General features: G+C 39.8%; 1 protein-coding gene across 1 annotated transcript in view; it reads right to left on the bottom strand.

Annotated features, from left to right (window-relative positions):
- Window positions 1-2,647: 2,647 nt before the first annotated feature.
- myo9aa (myosin IXAa) overlaps window positions 2,648-21,399 on the bottom strand; it is a 93,148-nt gene continuing 74,396 nt past the window's right edge. Inside the window, exons 24-41 of the mRNA XM_063013353.1 lie at window positions 20,787-20,886; window positions 20,415-20,612; window positions 18,629-18,732; window positions 18,408-18,538; window positions 15,180-15,388; window positions 14,041-14,157; window positions 13,705-13,893; window positions 13,177-13,224; window positions 12,549-12,660; window positions 12,238-12,299; window positions 11,865-12,057; window positions 10,798-10,926; window positions 10,355-10,460; window positions 10,096-10,227; window positions 9,518-9,641; window positions 7,223-7,422; window positions 6,336-6,478; window positions 2,648-5,243 (exon numbers count right to left, since the gene is read on the bottom strand). Coding sequence (XP_062869423.1) covers window positions 4,858-5,243; window positions 6,336-6,478; window positions 7,223-7,422; window positions 9,518-9,641; window positions 10,096-10,227; window positions 10,355-10,460; window positions 10,798-10,926; window positions 11,865-12,057; window positions 12,238-12,299; window positions 12,549-12,660; window positions 13,177-13,224; window positions 13,705-13,893; window positions 14,041-14,157; window positions 15,180-15,388; window positions 18,408-18,538; window positions 18,629-18,732; window positions 20,415-20,612; window positions 20,787-20,886 — 2,683 coding nt within the window. The 3' untranslated portion in view covers window positions 2,648-4,857. The remainder of the gene's footprint in view (window positions 5,244-6,335; window positions 6,479-7,222; window positions 7,423-9,517; window positions 9,642-10,095; window positions 10,228-10,354; window positions 10,461-10,797; window positions 10,927-11,864; window positions 12,058-12,237; window positions 12,300-12,548; window positions 12,661-13,176; window positions 13,225-13,704; window positions 13,894-14,040; window positions 14,158-15,179; window positions 15,389-18,407; window positions 18,539-18,628; window positions 18,733-20,414; window positions 20,613-20,786; window positions 20,887-21,399) is intronic.

Raw genomic sequence — 21,399 nt, 5'->3', positions numbered from 1 at the left:
TCGTCACGAAAAGTGGGTTGATCCAAATATTTAAGGAGTTTTTAAGTATGTTTAGATTTAGCCCTGATGGCCAGCCATTCCTAACTGGTGATACTACAAACTTGGCTCACACTGAAGTTTGTTTATTAGGATTTTAACGTCATGTTTTACACTTTTGGTTACATTCATGCCAGGAACAGTAGTTACTCATTACACAAGATTCATCAGTTCACAAGGTTATATCGAACACAGTCATGGACGATTCAGTATCTCCAGTTCACCTCACTTGCATGGACTGTGGGAGGAAACCGGAGCACCCGGAGGAAACACTCGAACACGGGGAGAACATGCAAACTCCACACAGAAATGACCCGGACCGCCCCGATCGAACCTGGGGACCGAACCCAGGACCTTCTCGCTGTGAGGCAACAGTGCTACCCACTTAGCCACCCTCACACTAAAGTGCTTACTGACTTTTCACATACACTTGTGAGGGATATGCATGCCATTGTAGTCTTGGAATTTAAATATTTGTTGCTGTTATTTCTGTTCTTACCCTGTGAATAAATCATTGGAACATGTGCATTTCAATTATTGTGAAAAATGGTGGGAACAGGTGTTTTGGGTTGAATAAATGGGTATTGTGAACAGTTCTATAAGGGTTATTTATACTTTGGCATGGCCTCCTATTTCCTGGTTACTGAACTACAACTGGTGGAGTCTCACAGAGAGCCGCATCATGTATAGAGACACTTACCATAAACTATGTGAATACACCACTAGTATTTCCAGACAGCAGCACCTAGGTCTACCCAGCCAACTGTGCCTGTTTGAATGCTCAGCCAAGTCAACAACACCACCTAGGATTTGAAGTCAAGTGCTCGAAATCTCAGCAGTGAATTGTAACAAGTGCTGTGAGGAATTGTCCCCATCAATATTTTTAGTAATTTTAATAATTAAACTCCTGCATGGTTACTAATGTAAAAATACACAAACAAACATTACTGAAGACTTACCCTTTAGAATACCAAACTGCAAATTCTTCAATTTTTTAATAAAAAAAAGTATATGTTAACTAATTAAAGGTACATAATACATTGATGTACCTTATATGAACTTTCCCAGGTGAACATTCACAATTTAAGTGTAGAGGCAAGAAAAGGTGCATTTCAGTACGTCTATTTCTGCAAGTGTGTGTTGAGGGGAATCATTTTAAATGTACTGCTGATTGGTTTAATCAAAAGCATCTTTGAACAAGATCACTGGTTTTATTGGTTACTCAGACTTCGTTTACTTACAGTCACATTTTAGCAGATAAAAAGACAGAACAACAAGATAAAGCTGCATATCCTGAAATGCTGTTATATTATTCTAAGCCATTTTCATTCACCACTATTAATTGGCCATAATTGGCTATGTCTGGGGGAAGTCATCTGATTGTGAGCTTGTTAGATATTCTTGGATAAACCATGACCATTAATATGAAGTTGGGTTTCCTCTTTGAATCTCCATTTCTGTCGCCAGTCTGTGGTTAGTTCTTCAAGATGTTTGGATCAACCTCCCTGCCGAGTTCCCTCAAAAACTGTGTGTAAGTGTACCTACAAGAGTTGATGCTATTTGGAAGGCAAAGGGTGATCACAGCAAATATTGATTAGATTTTGTTCATTCATTTTGTATTTTGTTAACTGACAAAAATAAATACTGTGAAGTCCTGTGATGGATCACTACTCTGTCCAGGGTATTCCTGCCTTGCGCCCAGTGTTGCTTGGTGAAACCGCACCCCCACCCATGAAAATGAAATGTAAATATAAATGACAAATTAGTGTTTGGTCCACCAGAACCAGTCTGACACTCCTACAAAGGTTCTTCAAAAAGTTTCCACACTTTTAAAAACTATTTATTAAGAATTTCAAAAACAATTGGCATCAATTTTTTATACAGTCACCTTCCGATGCATTTTTCCCCCAGTGTCGTACATTGAACTTTTTAATGCCATCAGCAAAAAATTTTTTTGGTTGAGAGCATAGCCACTGATGCACCGCTGCTTTCACATCATCATCGCATGAAAATCTTCATCCCCTTAAAGCTTCTTTAAATGGTCCAAAAAGGTGGAAATCAGATGGCGCTAAATCCAGACTATAAGCTCTCTCTCAGTCTCTCAGACAGGACCGATTACTGCTCCTCCCACCCTCAACGTTTCCAACCAAAATATAAAAGTGTGGAAACTTTTTAAAGATCCCTCGTACAACAGAGTAATACCCTAAAGCAGGCATGTCCAAAGTGTTGATTGTGGGTATAAATCTCTGTCTGTTCATAGCAGCGAAGATCAAAATGATTAATAAAAAGATGAATGAAATGACGCAATCTCTTTAACGAGTATCTCCATTGGCTGCTAGACCTGTCCATCAAACCGCATTTCTCCTCCCCTCCCCTCCGGTACTGTGTGAGACAGAACCGAAACTCGTTTGCTCTCTACAGTTTATTCAGGTTATTCAATCACATGGTTGTAAACATGATTTATATTTTTGATGTTTGTAGTTTTTTAAAAACACATTTGTATCTGATATTTATATGGACTAAGTGTTTACACGGACTGTATTAATTAACAATTGCACTTTGTTATAGCAGTAAATAACTTGATAACTGGTAACTTAATTGTTTCAGGTATTTAATGGTAATTTAGAACAGTATTTTCCAGTCTTGTTTCTGCACAAACACAGTATTAAAAGGTTTTCTTAATAGATCTATGAAATAATCCTATCTGTGTTTTGATGTTTTATTGATGCATTATATTAGATCAAAATATTTTGAAAAGCATGATTTCTGAGTTAGCCAGATAAGCAAAATGTCAAGGATTGTTCAATATGAACATCTTTTTTCTCTTTTGTCTTATGGTTCTGTATGCCAGGATATACTCCAAAGGTAGCCATGCATTGTTATAGTTTAAACCCAAACCATGTTTGGCACCTGAATGTTTACATTTGGTTGTTGTTTGCTGTGTGAAAATAAAATGATTAAATAACAGCGTATTATATGCATTATTTTTTTATTTATATTTTTCCCCCTATTTTTTCCCCCAATTTTTATCCCCCAGTCTAGTCATGTCCAATTACCTTGAATGCGTCCTCTATACTGATTCGACCCCTCACCGCTGACTGAGTACCCCTCCGGTACGCAATCAGTACAGACTGCATTTTTCACCTGCACAAGTCGAGTTCATACACTTGGCGGGCACTGTGTATGGAGCGCCACACCCCCATCAGCATTATTCTTCAGCCCTGTGCAGGTGCCATCAGCCAGCCAGCAGGGGCCACAGTTGCACCAGTTATGAGGACCTATGATCCAACTTTTTTACCCTCTAACCCTGAACAACAGTCAATCATCGTTCATACAGCCGCCCAGCCTAGTCGGAAAGGCAGAGCTGAGATTTGATACGATGTATTCGAAACCCCAACTCTGGTGAGCTAGCGTACTTTACCACTGCGCCACCTGAGCGGCCTGCATATTTTATTGTTTAAAATAATGTCATCAGGGACTGTTGGCCCTCGGGCACTTTCACATGATCAAATCTGGCCCTCCTAGAAAAAAGTTTGGACACCACTGCCTTAAAGTGATAAAAAAGAAAAAATGAAGAAGCAAATTAAGAAAAGACTGGAACAGAAGGTAACAGCTTTGATTGCATGTATTTACTCCTGTTGAGTTGTGCATCATGTGTATAATATGGTAGTTACATGGTAACAGATTGTAATCATACTTTACAGCTGGCATTTCATAAAGACAGCAGATTTTTCAGTCCACACCATTTAGAGGACAATACTGCAAACGTAGACAAAATGTAACATGTTATAGATGAGTTAGGCCGAGAACAGTAACAGAACTTTGGTGCCACCTTGTGACTGAAAAAAATCTCTGAATCTAAATCAGGGTAAACAGTGCATGAAGTAAAGAAAATAGCAGAAGTACTGGCCAGCTTTAGCAGTGCTGCGCAGACAAATTCAGTTACATGATCAGTGATCAAAGTACTCACATGATGTCTTATTTTTGCTCCAGCAAAACACTTTGGCATGTACTAAATACTTTCAGATGACACCAACATAAAATAGAAAAAGCAAACCGATGCATGGCTACGAAGAGATGATTGACACAGTAGGGTGTGATTTTTAAACACTTCATTTAGCCGGGATCCTCTGGCCTAAAAACACCAGCTGACTTGGTCCCTTTCATGCCAAGATTTGATAATAACTGATCAAAAAAAAGCAGCAAAAAATTCAAACAGGTCAAGTGGTCTTCACATAATTACACACACACACTCCGCACACAGCCTCGGTCTCGCATCACTTTCAAAAACTATATATAATAGGCAAAAGATAAATATATGAATTCAACCCAGAAAATGACTGGTGTTCCAGCTTTGTACATTTTATATCACATACTAGATTTGTATAGAGATTTAGATTTTATATATATATATATATACCATGTAATTAAAATTCATTAAATAGGCTGTGGAGCAAAATACATACATGTAATTAAAGAGCACACTGCTGCAAATAGTTATAAAGTGTAAACTTCAAAAGCAGCAAATGGTTTAGCTTAAGTTCATTGACTTTGTACAAAGTGGCTTTCTCTCCTGATGTGCATCAACCCCCTCTCTATTTCTCTGAGTACTATTTCCACTCCTTCTTAGCTCCAGTTAACCAGGCAGCATTTCTCTCTGATCAGCAGCCCATATGCAGAAAAGACTGGGGCACAGAATTGTTTCCAAGAGAGCTTTTTTCAACATCCTCCTTCTGCCTCTTCATGGCATTGGCACTTAGGGACTGTTCCACTGGCACTGAGGAGCAAGCTAACAAGGGAAACGAGCAGCTGAGCACCACTTCAAACCATAAACTCATTGGTGCCATATAACACCAGTGACTGTGGCTGTAGGTCCGGGTCTTTTTTGTGCCCTTGCTCCTCAGGAGGCTTTTGGGGAGAGTACTTGGCACTGTGCAGTCTTTGTTTGCTCTTTTCACGGTTAAAAGTGCCTCGGCTGGTAAACTGAGGCCTGTCCTGCTCGGCTGCATCCTGGCTGGCCGAAGGCGATTTGGAATGAGGTCGAAAGCGACGAGAGGATGCGGAAGGCTGAGCGTAGGCTGAGGAGGCGGAGGAGACGGTGGAGCAAGAGTCCACGGAGTCAAGCGAGTCAGGTTGTCTCCGAAGTGTTCGTCTGTTTTTTCCCTCCGATTTCTTCGGCTGGGCTGCAGCTAACGAAGGGCCTTTTTCTAAAGGTAGAGGTGAATAAGGTAGTTAGAGGAAAGTGCACTTCAGAGATGAAAGAAACAAACATAAGGCACATTTTCTGTGAATTTGTTACTAGCTGGAGTTCTGGCATGTTCCTTCCCCAAGACATGTAGAGACTGTCACTGCCTTTTTATTAAATTTAATAGAGAAACATACATGCCATCACTTTCACTCAGGGCAGTCGACACGTGTGCAGTAGCTGACTGCCATCTTCTCACATGCCGATCAGCCTTGTGCACAAAGAGCCACACCTTGATCGGCATTATTCCTCGACTCGACAACATCAACCAGCCAGCAGAGGTCTTAATTCGCTCAGTTATGAGCAGTCCCAATCGGCCTATCCTACCCTATGAACAACAGCCAATCGTCTCAGCCGGACGGTAGAGCTGAGTTTTGAACCAACGAGTTTGAAATGTCAGCTCTGGTCTGCTAGCGTGTTTTACCTCCGCACAATCTGAATGGCTGGGAAGCTACTTTTAAGTCAGTACTTAATTGACTACCCTGCTTGAGCTTGACTCATATTATTTAGAGAGCCACTGGCAAACTTTATTCTTTCTTTTTATGCAAATCTCACTACTTGGCTGAGTAGTTTCACTATGTTCGGTGCTACACAACGGATTTTACTAGTGCACATAGATCCTGTTGTTAATAGCAAATGTGTTTAAGTGGTGTAGCTTGATTTTGTGCAACTAGAATCATTTCTATGCCACACAAATGATTGATCTGTTTAGAACAAAGTACAGCTTTTACTATTATTAGTGAGTAATTGTTAGGCGTGAATGTGAACAGAATAGTTGCACTGTTATGCCCTGATAGAAACACTGACACACTCTAACCTCTTATTTTCCTCTGACAATTAAGGAGCCAGCAAGCACTACAGTTCTGTTCACAAACTGGCACTGCATAAGAATAAATAACAGCTTAAAAAAAAAAAAAACCTCCTCTAAAATTCATAAGCATTAGTTTACATCATGCCCCCATGCACGTATTCTTTCTTTATTTTGTAAAGAAAGTGAAGTGTCTTACATTTACTTTTACACATACTGCACATCCCTGATCAGACTGAAACATACCAGAGAGGTCACATGTGGCTCCCTCATAGTCCACATTCAGGTTCTCATTGCTGTCTGCTGTCCCTATAGAGGCCTCCGACTCCAAAGTCTCGTCGTCGGATGCTCGTGGCTCCAAAGACAGCATTTCAAAGGTTAGCTCCTCCCTGGAGAAACAAAAAACAACAGTGTAAGCTTTTCTAGTTTACCCACATGCATTCACCATATTTTCTTTACTTCTGGCTGGGTAATCTGATCACAGTTTCTTACTGCTGGGTTTAATGACAACATAATGATAAAAACCAAGACCCTCTTGCTCTGAGGCGACAGTGCTACACACTTAGCCACTGTTACACACTTAGCCACTGTGCCGCCCCATCCATCTGGTACGTCCATTCATTGATTGTTTTAATTGTTTTATAAGCTACACCTTCCATACAACTATGGTTATACAAATACTGTCGATTGATCAATCAAAATGGACTCTCATGGACCTTCTATTGACCAGCTAATGTGGCTATTGGGTGGTGGATCAACACTGCGAAACTGGTCTGCGACCTCTATTCGGATCACATACCTTGTTAGCTCTGTTGGCCAACTGTAGACCACAAGTGCACATTTACTATACAGCTAATAATTTAATGAAATTATTAGTAATTTACTGTAAACTTTCCCAACACTGTATTTATGGTTTAGAATGAATAAATCAATGTATTCTGCAGCACTGTTTTACATTATTTCTATTTGATAGCCATGAACATGAAAGACACCAGTTTAGCTGTACTAATATTTGGATTAAAAACATCCAAATAATTTTTTTTCTTTATGATTAACCTTTTCTACCACTCTTCTTCAAGATGATATGATATACATCATGATAGAGAACTGTATTCTTTCTACTGCACACTCACTTCTCTTTCTGTAGACTTTCTATCTGTTCGGTCAGTACCCTCTCCTCCTGCTGCATGGCCACATGCTGCTCCGTCACCTCTGATTCTTTGTAAGCATCCTCATCTCCGCTCTCCTCCATAGCGTCTGGGACAGAGGTGAAGTGAGAGCTGACCGGTGGAGAAGCCACCTGATGGTCAACCTTACGTGGTCGTCCTTTACCCTGCCGGGCAGAAGAAATTGGTCACCACAAAGTATTGCTTCATACCCATTTTACATGTTTCCGCCGAGGCTTTTCTAGTTAATGTGTACCAGGAACGCCATAGCTTGGCACATGCATGACCACATGCATTGCACCAAAACATTCAGCACTTTGTTTATTCTAATTTTTCTTGACTTTTTCAGGTTTTATGTCAGTTCATTTGTTGTCTGGGCGTTGGTGTATATGTGTTGGAGGGATAGGGGTAAAGTTGGAAGTGCTGGCTTTGTTTTATGCTTTGCTTGGAGCAGTTATGTATCACTATTGTATGCTCACCTGCACACATAGTTTAGTTAACTGTATGTAGGTACATTAGGAAGACAGGTAGAACAGCTCCCTAACCTTATGTAAATGATTAACCATGTGCTAGCTTTACACCATTTTACACTATGCACACTCACACACAAACACTTCTAATACACCTGGTCTATTCTACAAACACCTTCCAACACAACACAAAAGAACAGTTTTTTCTTGCTAAATTACACCACATTTGACTGCGTAGACAGAAATACATTGTAATTCTGGCCTTATGGACTCGACAACTTTACATGCACTGCCCTATTTAAACTTTAGTTTATTCTAAATTTCTGAATCAGTAATATACATTTATATATGTTTTTCCTATTATTTCTATTATTTACTTTAGGCAACCATTGTCTCTATACTTAAGCAGTCTTCTGCACTACATGGAACTTAAAAGCTCTTGTGTTACAGGAGCTTCATTTTTACCAACCAGTATAGAAGCAACAACAGGTAACAATAAAACACCACACACATTATGGTAGCACATGATCTGTTACCTTTCTTGCTGCATTTGACTGCAAGTCAGATCAGAAAAAGAGAAAAGGAAAACAATCTAAATGATAATATAAACTTTGGCAAAACCACTTAACTGTACACAAAACTATGAAATGAAACACACCAAGGGGTGAATGTCCACCCATGCAAAGCAAATATGTTGCCAGTACAGTGACAGTGTAACCCATGAACCACACAAGCTTCTGGTAAAGTGGCTGTGAAAGTGATCTGAGAGTGACACAAATACACTGAAGTGTTGTGACAATGAAGACGAGAGAAACCCCACAGTGTTGGAACTGGACCAATGAGACTGCCACAGGATGGCTTGAGTAAAGCTAGAGTTAGTACGTACCGCCGCTGAACTGCGGATTATGCCCATAAAGCTAATCGCTATTACTACAGGTTTCTGGATTAGAGAGCACAAGTAGAAGGAAGGAAATGGGGTTAAAAAATAGAGAAAAGCAAACAAAAGCAACTGTCTGTCTGTCTGAAGTTTAAGTCAAACATTTCTATAAACCTGTAAGGGACATTTGTTTCAGTGCAGTCCCAAGATTTCAGTGATTCCTGTAACTATTTAATATGAGTAAATAATTGTAAAACCTTCCATCTATTTGAGTTGTTTTTTCAGGATTTGGGTTTCTGCTGTGTATGAATGTAGCTTTTAAATCTATGCTGATGTAAAGCTCACTTTACTGTGAGCAGTGTTAACCATGTTCCATCAGCTTCTAATTCATGGCAGACCTGTTTGTTGGTTGTGCTTAGATAGCATCTGACCAATCAGACAAGTTTAATCTCAGCACAATAAAGTCACCCACTGTAGTCAATCAATAATTGAAAGTTGTATTTTATTTGTATCAACTGATTTATCCTGGTCAGGATTGTGGCAGGATCCAGTTCACTGGGTAACACTGGGTGCAGGGCAGAAATAACCTGGATTGAGAACCAATCCATCACAATTATTTAAACACAGTTGCAGAAATAATTAACAAATTTAATAATAAATAATTAAATAATTTCCAAACTGATATAAAATAAACGATATCATTATAATGTAATAAAATGGACTCCCTTCAGAAAAACAGACTTTTACAGTAATGTTGTTTAACCAGACAAAATGCAACAAATCAATATACAAACATGACTGAATAGAAAAGAACATTCTAGAACGCAAGTGTGTGAAAAATATCTAAAAAAGACTTAAGTGAGAAAATCATTTAATCCATAATGTCTGGCCCAGTGCAGATTCTGATTTACTTACCATCGACCTGCGAATAAATGTCAGCCGGCTTTTGGCTTTGCTCTCAGCAAACTCCAGTGTATTGATGTCCTTAAGTCTGGCCTTGTATTTGTTCATTTGCTCACAAATAATCAGTTCAACACACCTGTAACACACACACACACACATTTTTGAAGCACAAATTACAAGTGAAGCACTTCATGAATAACAATAATGGTATTAAAATGCTGAGCTTTGCAGTGAAAGTTGGTTAATTCAATATCTGACTTTTGGTTAGTAGTCTAAAAGTTCTCTCCAGCCTGCTCTGTGAATGACTAATCATTGTGCTCAACAAAGACATGTCAAGTACGAAATTTGATCATAGTTGTGTTATTGGTTCTATTATTGTAAAGTTAAGATCAAACCACAGTTTTAATTAAGGGTTCACATGCAATTATTATTACCGATATGACAGAGTATCACTGCTAGGGTTTGTCTAGTGGTATAAATAAAGAGAGAATGAGGATGCATGTGCAGCACAGAGTGCAGCACATTTTTTGAAAGATGTTTTTTGAAACAATGAATTAGAGAAACAATGTTAATAAAAGAACAGAACATACGCTGTAGTTTTGCTGATGTCCTGAACACTTTGCAGTGGGTCGATGGTGTCTGGGCAACGCAGGATACAAGGGGCAAAGACAATAGCCAGAGCATTGGCTGACATGCGGTTGGTCTCTTCCTGTAGAGAAATCCTATACAGAGCACAGATCCAAAAACACACTCAGAAACTAGAGTTCAGCTTTATAATCTGTACATTTACATCCAGTAAAGAATTCTAAGCTGAAGCTCAGGTGGATATTCAAAAACTGTGTCTCTTACATGACCAGATGGAAGATGAGCCTTTCCAGAGTGTTTAGGTGAGTTCTGCTGAGCTGATCGATCACAGAGTACACCCCTCGTACCACCTCCTTTTTGTCTTGAAGGCCTGAACAAATGGTATCCATGTTTGAAAATGTATTTTTATTTTACAATTGCAGCTATAATTCCAATATTTTCATACTAAGATGCTCGGATTCAGCAGCAGTCTATTGTGCTAGCCTGTGGAAATTTATTTATAGTAAATTCATACTGTAAAGTTTCAAGCACTGGTTCCCTTATCCAAGTCAAATGTAAAAAATAAATGAACACATCCTTAATACAGAACAGACTTATGCATGTTGTGATGCTTGTAAAATATAAAGCCATCTCAATGAACATATTTAAATTATTGTCAATAAATAATCAATATTTTTCAGGGAAAATAAAACAGTCTAATCACTTACCCATGGCTCTCAGAAATTCCTCATACAGTTCGAAGGTCATAAGGGGATTGGGCAAATCTCTCAGCCATTGCTTAAATACACTGGCGATAACATGGATGTTGTAGTCATCCAAATTTATACTGCTCACATCTGCATAAGAATGGTAAAACATATTTCAGTGCAGCCAGGATATTAAGTGCTGGTCTTAGAAGGCCAGTCAGAATATTATCAAACAATTATTATGTTATTGGTCACAAAAATGTCAGTCCATTTTTCAGTCTAGTCCAGTTTTCACTTTAACACTATTATGTATTCACAGCTTCATGTATCTCCCAATACAGATCTCTAAAAAAAATCGATTATCTTTTAAAACCCTTGCTGTGTTGGTTAATGTCAAACATAATCAAAACATAAAATATGACACTGGATAAGATCTGAAAATATGTCACAAGTAATTCAACACCATTCAGAGTTCTCATTGTTGTTCTCACTGAGGTCAGAGCAAGCATACCAAGCTACGTTTTCTTCACAAATACTTTATATTAAACATATACTACATGTTCAGACCCACTGAACGGCTTTGAAATGAACTGGAACATCAATTGAGACTTGACCAACAATTATGCTCAGCCAGACAAATCCTTATTTGACTGAATGGGCACAAATTCCCACAGACATTAAAGTCTTGTGAGAAGCCTTTTTAGAAGAGGCTGCTGCTATAGCTGAAAAGATCAAAGAAAGGTCACTGTATTTTAATAACATTTGATTTTAAAATTGGTTGTCCAACAAGCTCACAAAACAAAGTGTCAAGTGTCCAAATACTACAGGTTATATAAAGTGCACAGTGGACAAAAGTCATTACAGTTCCTCCTCTGTGGCATGTCAAACCATACATTTTCTCAACAGCTGACCAGTGGCAGCAATTAGAGGAAATGTAGAGAAAACATATAAAAAAAAAAAAACAAACATTAACATAATTAATATAATATTTTTAACATGTCGTCCAGTATTTAGGTAGCATCAGGCTACTTTAGCTATAACTGTCTGTTTAGCTAGCTGTCTATGCTTACTTTTATTAATTACAATACCTGTGTCGAGTCCCTGCTTCAGTTCCTTGATCTTATTGGTTGAGCCAGATTTCCTGTAGATGCCTTCTGTATATAGACCATGCATTTCAATGTAGTTGATGAGTTTCTCTACCACTAGAGGTACTGTGCGCTCGTCACTGGTCAAACGGGAAACTTCCACACCAAACTGCCTCGAAGACATCTCAGGATCATACTAAACACACAAACACCAATGCATACCTATTTCATTTAAATCTGTAAATGCCGTTTATTGATTCTAAAACAATCACAAAAAAGCAAACTGTCAAACTGTCACTTCTGTCTAACGACGCAGAAATGTTTTCTGTAAACTGATTAAGGATACTGTGCATGTGACTGTAAATAAATTCTGTACCTTCTTACTGCACTTGGTGGTCGTCTTCAGACAGCACTTTCTGTGGCAGGCGTACCGGCACACTACACACAAAACAGAAATATCAAATAGACCTTACACCCAGTTACCACTTTTTGTCAAAAAGAAAAATCATACAAATAATGCAAATCATAAGGCAGAGTTCAGCATTTGTCAGACAAAAGCCATACTGTTCAGAAACAGGATAGCTCGAGGAAGACATGGGTTTGGTAGTAAACTTATGATCTTATTATGCTAAATTGAGGTCATGACCATTTTAATAAAGAGTCTCAAGGCAAAAGGTTGAAACTTACATTTGCAGACACATGCCCTGTCCATCATCCAAATGAGGGAGGAGCAGAACTCACAGTAGGTGGGGATGCTGTACTGGGTGGACTTAAAGATGTGACCATTGAGCTCCTCCACCTAAAGAAAAACAGTGAAAAAAACCACAAACTTTTCAAGTATATACACTTTTAAAAAGTTTTCACTACTCATTATTTAAAGTGTAATTTCTTCACCAGTGTTGCTTTGATCAGTACAAGTATTCCATTTACCAAAAGGGCAGCACCAATGTTGCTTGTTTAGACTCCTGGGCATGAGTTACTATATGATTTTTTAAGAACAAAACCTTTAACTATACACATTTTGCACAAAACCACAATCAGTACCAGCCTGGACAATCTTTAAAAAAAGATAGGAAATTGAGCTACTGCTTTTACTAAAGCACAAACATATTTACATAGGTACATTTTCATTTAAATGCATTTTGATAATTTACTACCACTTTATGCAGCAGTAACACACCCTGGACCGGACGCTTAACATTTATTTTACTTCTACATAATGATACAGAATTTGTTTGGTAGTTATTTCTATTACTTATTCCTAAAAACCATAGTTACTCATAGCAAAGTGTAATAAGCAGGTTATTATACTCACAATGTCGTTATCTTTTTTTCTTCTCTTCTTGCGATCTGGCTTGGGGACCTGGAATAAAGAACATAAAAAAAGGGATTAAATACTTGAAGAGCAAATATACTTTATATTTTAAGTGATAATTTTACTTAAACTGTTGTTTTGTAAATATAATACTTTAGCAACTTAAGCAACCTTCTGTGTATGAAAAGCTTACAACATTTAATAATAGTTTTTTTATTATTTATGCCTAAATTTTTATGTTGAGACAGTATAACACTCTTAAATGTTTATAACTGTCCTAAAGATTTCATACAGTATATAATAATTATCATTATTACTATTGTTATTATTATTCAATAAAGGAAGGAAGACTGGTAAAGCTGAAAAGGTTTGAGTACAAAGTAAAAAGACAAATAATAAAAAAGCAAATAGTATTATTTTCAAATAATAATCAAGAAGGTATGTCAGTCAGGGTGTCCAAACTTTTGCATACATTTCTAAATTCCTGGCTTTTTCGTTCAGCTCATGTGCCAAAAATAAAAAGCCTACCTTGCTCATGCTGCTGTCCAGTGGTTTGTACTCCGTCATAAACTCATCCAAAAAGACTTTGAAGGTGTTCACCCAAACTCTTACAGGTGACTCACTCCAGTCTCTCTGCTCCTGCCGCATAGTCTTCTCGAGGATCTGCTCGAACAGTGCATGGAGGTCTTTATAGCGAATACTTTTCCCATCATCCATCTGCAACAAAAGTGGTCAGGGACAAATGAAAATACTCAACAGGAGAAGCTTTCTGAATCCATCCTGGTTAGTCCTGTATCTGATTCTGCAACCGCTACACATGTGAGCACTGAAACATTGTTCAACATTAGAGGTTAAATTACTCACGGTTAAAGCTGTGGAATAGGAGTTAAAAATGTTCACACGGAATTCCTTTAGCGCCTTTTTAAAGACCACGTCCACCATCGTGTCTTTCTTGCTGTCCTCTGTGACCAGATCATTGATCTGTAATACAAAGAGTAATACACTCATTCTGTATTTTCTAACTGTAGTTACTTGTCTATTAGGAACTCAAGCATGTGCAATGCAGTGGTAGTAAACTACTGTGGAGTGTTCCAATTCATGTGTTTGAATCTCTGCAGATTACACAACCTGGCTGGGCCTCTACACAAACACAACTGGCCAAGTTTAAGAGAGGGGAGGTCAGACAGAGTTTCTTCCTGCTGCAATATGCGACCGCTGGGACTGGTCCAGGTACCTGTGCAAGTTGTGGTGGGTGAGTCACGTGGAGCTTAGCGAGGCTCTCCAATCATGATAAAGCTTTGTGAGGCAGGTGATAATTATTTATTTATAAGGATTTTAGTGGTCACATGACAGGACAATTTTGTATCTCCAATTCACCTCACTTGCATGTATTTGGACTGTGGGAGAAAACTGGAGCTCCCAGAGGAAATCCACACAGACACGGGGAGAACATGCAGACACCACACAGAAAGGACCCAGACTGCTGCACCTGGAAATCGAACCCAGGACCTTCTTGCTGTGAGGTGACAGTGCTACACACCGAGCCACAGTGCTTCCCATGTGATAAGAAGCAGCTGCAGATCTGGGTCTCCTTTATCAGTAAGGGGTTGTGCAAGCAACAGCAGATTCACAGTTGGGAAAAATCCAGAAAAAAAGCATGCGTAACGATACATTTTAATACAGCTATATATTGCACGTTATTATGATGTACTTTTCTGCAGGGACACATGCTTTGGTTTCATATTACATTTTACATTTTCAGCATTTAGCAGACGCTTTTATCCAAAGCGACTTACAATTAAGGGTTAAGGGCCTTGCTCAAGGACCCAACAGTGGCAACTTGGTGGTGGCGGGGCTTGAACCGGCAACCTTCTGTTTACTAGTCCAGTACCTTAACCACTGAGCTATCACTGGCCCATATTATTAAACATTGTAAATGTGTAATACAGTATAATTATAATATCATTTTGTTGTCTTACTGCTTAGAGAAACCAGAGCTATACCTTCTTCATGAGAAACTCGTTCATAGTATTGTAGTCATTGGCACATGTGAGAATCTGCACTGCATCATTTTGCCACTGGGTGGACTCGAGCGCTACACTGGTGATCTTCACACTGCGGCGCCGCTTCACTTTGGGTGAGGGCTCCTTGTTCTCTTTAAACTCTGGCAGGGACCCAGAGTCAGGACTGTGAGGAGGCGACAGGCACTCTCCTAAATGAACACAGAAAAAAGTAGTTTTTAAGCACGAAAACCTCAAAGAAAAGAGAGATTTAAGAGTAGATTTAGGGCAGGGGTGGGATTCCTGAGTCAATCGGTCATGAGAAGCTGCAGCACTGGAGGGTTTAGCTTTAACGAGTATGCATGAATAGGTGAGTGAACAAATAAGGGTGTCCAACAGTGGCGTAACTGGCTCATGGGCCCCAGTGCAAAAAAACAATTTGGGGCCCCCCCTCGACAAATTTCATATACAGTGTATCACAAAAGTGAGTACACCCCTCACATTTCTGCAGATATTTAAGTATATCTTTTCATGGGACAACACTGACAAAATGACACTTTGACACAATGAAAAGTAGTCTGTGTGCAGCTTATATAACAGTGTAAATTTATTCTTCCCTCAAAATAAGTCAATATACAGCCATTAATGTCTAAACCACCGGCAACAAAAGTGAGTACACCCCTTAGTGAAAGTTCCTGAAGTGTCAATATTTTGTGTGGCCACCATTATTTCCCAGAACTGCCTTAACTCTCCTGGGCATGGAGTTTACCAGAGCTTCACAGGTTGCCACTGGAATGCTTTTCCACTCCTCCATGACGACATCACGGAGCTGGCGGATATTCGAGATTTTGTGCTCCTCCACCTTCCGCTTGAGGATGCCCCAAAGATGTTCTATTGGGTTTAGGTCTGGAGACATGCTTGGCCAGTCCATCACCTTTACCCTCAGGCTCTTCAATAAAGCAGTGGTCGTCTTAGAGGTGTGTTTGGGGTCATTATCATGCTGGAACACTGCCCTGCGACCCAGTTTCCGGAGGGAGGGGATCATGCTCTGCTTCAGTATTTCACAGTACATATTGGAGTTCATGTGTCCCTCAATGAAATGTAACTCCCCAACACCTGCTGCACTCATGCAGCCCCAGACCATGGCATTCCCACCACCATGCTTGACTGTAGGCATGACACACTTATCTTTGTACTCCTCACCTGATTGCCGCCACACATGCTTGAGACCATCTGAACCAAACAAATTAATCTTGGTCTCATCAGACCATAGGACATGGTTCCAGTAATCCATGTCCTTTGTTGACATGTCTTCAGCAAACTGTTTGCGGGCTTTCTTGTGTAGAGACTTCAGAAGAGGCTTCCTTCTGGGGTGACAGCCATGCAGACCAATTTGATGTAGTGTGCGGCGTATGGTCTGAGCACTGACAGGCTGACCCCCCACCTTTTTAATCTCTGCAGCAATGCTGACAGCACTCCTGCGCCTATCTTTCAAAGACAGCAGTTGGATGTGACGCTGAGCCCGTGCACTCAGCTTCTTTGGACGACCAACGCGAGGTCTGTTCTGAGTGGACCCTGCTCTTTTAAAACGCTGGATGATCTTGGCCACTGTGCTGCAGCTCAGTTTCAGGGTGTTGGCAATCTTCTTGTAGCCTTGGCCATCTTCATGTAGCGCAACAATTCGTCTTTAAGATCCTCAGAGAGTTCTTTGCCATGAGGTGCCATGTTGGAACTTTCAGTGACCAGTATGAGAGAGTGTGAGAGCTGTACTACTAAATTGAACACACCTGCTCCCTATGCACACCTGAGACCTAGTAACACTAACAAATCACATGACATTTTGGAGGGAAAATGACAAGCAGTGCTTAATTTGGACATTTAGGGGTGTAGTCTCTTAGGGGTGTACTCCTTTTTGTTGCCGGTGGTTTAGACATTAATGGCTGTATATTGACTTATTTTGAGGGAAGAATAAATTTACACTGTTATATAAGCTGCACACAGACTACTTTTCATTGTGTCAAAGTGTCATTTTGTCAGTGTTGTCCCATGAAAAGATATACTTAAATATCTGCAGAAATGTGAGGGGTGTACTCACTTTTGTGATACACTGTATATATCATATATTAAAGTGAAGTGAGTTCATGTCGTGAAGGGGCCCCCACCTGCCATGGGCCCCAGTGCACTTGCCCCGCCTGCCGTTGCGCCCCTGGTGTCTAACTTTGTGCTAGCTGCTACAATTCTCATCTAACTGTGTGCATCCGAACGATCTACTTAAGCCATTTTATTCTAAAAATAGACCGGCTAAAACAGATAAGCACCAGATAAGACATGATTAGCAAAAGCTGATGAAATGGAAGCTCTGTATGGTTGCACATTTAATATTGCCTTTTTTTTTTTTCTTTTTTATTATTATTTTTTTTTTTTAAACTTAGTTTGGCTAGACAGCCAATTAGATAAATCTAACTCCCACAAGCCTCTGACAGATATTGCAAGCTCAATTTGGGCACACAGACAGCAAATACTACAGTGGTGTGAGGAGAAAAAAAAACAAACGATGTGATAAATCAGGTACGAGCTCAAGAATGATCCGCTGTGGCGACCCCTAAAAATATACAGGAGCAGCCGAAAGAAGCCAAAAATGACCAAACCCTGTATTTTATGAATTTGGTGGAAATGTGCTTGCTGGAAACAGTTTGTACTAGAAGCGAATTTGAAAAATAACACAAACTCTGAACCTTCAAGCTTTGTTGAAAAATTAAATGTTTTAATCTGTCAATTTTGACTGGATTTCCTACATTTAAACAAATGTAAAGATGGTGACAGCCAAAGGATGCATTAAAACTATAACATCTGCAGTTCACTTAAAGTGTACAACAATCATCATTAAGCCAATCCCTGGCTACTTTGTATGGTTGTCTAACAATCAATAAATATTAAGGAGTTTACAGAACCAAGTGCACCTTATGGTGAAAACAGGCTGCTCCTGTTAAGGGTCGCCACATCATTCGTCTTTATGGCAAATGTCCAAACCATCCCAATCTCTACCCCCTTACTGTCTCCAAAACTCTACTTTTCACTGAGACCTCCCAAATCACCAGATTTTAAATTATTGATCCTTTATGGAAGGGTTTAGAAGGTAGACTACAAAGCAGATAAGCCTACCTCATCTTCTAATGCTTGTATAACAGTAATACAGCACTTATTTTAAGATTTAAACAATTATTGTTTCACCTTCAAGCATGTTCAGTGCAGAGTCTGTACAGTCACCATCGATAGAGTCAGTGCCACACAGTAATCTCTCTCTGGATGATTTCCCCTGCTTCGTCTTGCCCCAGAAGCCCCTCAGCATCCTAGTTCGAACCCTAAGAATGTAAAACATTTATTATTATACTGGCATGAACTTAAAACACAATAGTTAATGTCAGATGAATAGATGGATGAGTTTTAATCACCTTCCATCTCCTTGTGAATTCTTTCTGTTGGAGTCACCTTTGCCAAGGTCCCCAGAAGACAAAGTTTTCTGCATCCGCTTTTGGTCCTCAGTGAACGCGGATGGCTGAAAAATGTCAACATTTTTAAATGGTGAGACACAGAGTTCAAACATACAGTAGCCGTGAACATGTTGGAATATGTTTAAGCAGAGAACATAAACACATCCAACACATGAGCAAAATAGAATGAAGACAGAATGTAGTCAGTAATTGTTTGTTATAGAAAGTGAGAGGAAAAATTTAAAATAAAATAAAAAGAGCTAAATCTATGCGCTAAGGAACGGGCAGAAAAGCCCCATAGACATCATACACCTGGCTCTGGAGGAGGAAACTTAGCCGGAAGGGAGAGAGAAAGCTGGTACTCAAAGCCATGCTGCGATCTTCATTCTGGGTGCTGATACACCGAGCAAAATATTTAACCAAAGATCTGCACCGAAGAACATAGACCACCCAGAGCTACCACAGCCTTTACCGTCAAATCTAGCTCTCTAATCAGAATGCAAAGCGCAGTGTGGGTTAAACGCAGAACATGTTTTTCCAGTCAAAAGGGAAAACATACTTTTTAAAGCGGTGCTATCCACATCTGTGTGGCTGAGATCTATACCAAAAATTTACAATCACATATCAGTTCCTTTTCTATTATACTAAAAAAACACTAACTGGACTGAATTAGGAGTATACTGTGCATATCAAAATGCAATAAATAAATGCAATAAAAAGTATCTTGATATAATTATAATTTATAATTAAAAGGTTAGACTAAGCTAATTTACATTTTTATTCACTTTAGTAAACGTGTTGATAATTCTGTAGGTGAGTGTAGGTTGGTGATGCCTGATTCCTTCCATGGAAAAGTACACCGACCAGGCATAACATTATGACAGGTGAAGTGAATAACACTTATTATCTTTTCATCACGGCCCCTGTTAGTAAGTGGGATATATTAGGCAGCAAGTGAACATTTTATCGAAGCAGGAAAAATGATCAAGCATAAGGATTTGAGTCTGACAAGGGCCAAATTGTGATGGCTAGACGACTGGGTCAGAGGATCTCCAAAACTGCAGCTCTTGTGGGGTGTTCCCGGTCTGCAGTGGTCAGTATCTATCGAAAGTGGTCCAAGGAAGGAACAGTGGTAAACCAGCGACAGGGTCAAGTGTGGTCTGATCCAACAGACGAGCTGATGTAGCTCAAATTGCTGAAGAAGTTAATGCTGGTTCTGATAGGAAGGTGTCCGACTCCATGCCTCGATGTGTCAGGGCTGTTTTGGTGGCAAAGGGGGGACCAACACAATATTAGGAAGGTGGTCATAATGTTATGCCTGATCTGTGTATTTCAGTCTTTTAAGGCAATCATTTTACTAAAATGTTTGGACCAAACTGGTTTTCAGAGGAAAAGTGCCAGTCTGGTAATTGCCCTCATATGGTGGAAAGAACATACTGCTACATGTGCTATTTACAAATTCTTATAAACTCATACATAGTGTTGGATTATTTCTTTAATAAAAGAAAAAGAGTTTGTTGAATGCAAAGAAAACAATATTAAACAGAACAGCCATTACAGATGTGGACAGATTATAAGAGATGTTTCCCCAGAAACAGCATAAAAACTACAGTGCTGCAGATCTCAAAGTGGTGAGTACAGAGGTCTATAAGGAGTTTCTGCATGGGGTTAGTTGTGGAGAGAGACCACGCTGTCAGCTTTGGCACCGTAAGCGGGCCTCTTTCGGGAGCGTGGACTGTTTAATTACCATTTCAGAGTCACTGTGACAATCGTCTAGTGTTCCCCCCTCTGAGTCCTGCTTGGGGAGGGGTGAGTCAGGAGACAGAGGGGACTCATCATACTCTTCCTCCTCTGACTCCCCCTCCCCTGGAGGATTTGAACTGCGGGTCAGGAAGTCTGAGCGTGTCCGTGCCATGCGGGCTTTTTTATGGCCTGGTCTGCCAACCTGATCAACCAAACAATAACAAGACATGTGAAGAGCGCTCCTCTAGCAACTCCCTGTTTTTGAGATTCAGAAAGGTTCCTAAATGACACACAATTATGCAAACTGAAGTAATAACACAACCTGTTGCTCTACCAAGCTGTCAAATCTGGCATTTATTTGTTCATGGATACTTACTTCACGACCTTTCAGTATCTTTGAGGATTTGATATCTGAGGAGGTGGCAGCCTTAGGAACTCTTGCTGATTTTCCTTGAGTGGAAGATTCTTTTTCTAACCTGCAACACAATCAGTGGTTAACTTTATATTTGTATTTGGGCTGCATCTAGAGTTGGCCAATTATTATTTTTTTTTAATGCATTTTCTCCCCATGTTCCTCCCGATTTAGTGCACTCAATTTGACTTCTGCTGCTGAGGGATACCGGATTGCATCCGAGGAGAGCACGTCGCTGTACACGCCTCGGAAGTCCTACTGCACAGCATTCTGCACAGGTGTCTCTTCCACCAGTCAGGGTCCTTTACACAGCATATGAAGATCTCACCCCACACATAGTCCGGCCCCCACATTGCAGATACGGTGGCCAATAAGTATCTGCTGCAGGCACTGCTAATTGTGCCCGCCAGATGGTGCCCAGCCGACCGGTGGCAACGCCGAGTTTCGAACCGAGGAGTTCAGAATCTTGGCACTGGTGTGCTAGCGGAATATCCCAGTGTTTGGAAAGCTACTTGTATAAACAGTGGTGAGGCATAGCATCATAAACACATTTTCTGAGCAGTCAATGTAGTATTTG

The sequence above is a fragment of the Trichomycterus rosablanca genome, chromosome 17 (genome assembly GCF_030014385.1).
Source record: "Trichomycterus rosablanca isolate fTriRos1 chromosome 17, fTriRos1.hap1, whole genome shotgun sequence".
NCBI lineage: Eukaryota > Metazoa > Chordata > Actinopteri > Siluriformes > Trichomycteridae > Trichomycterus > Trichomycterus rosablanca.
This window is presented reverse-complemented; position numbering and strand designations above follow the sequence as displayed.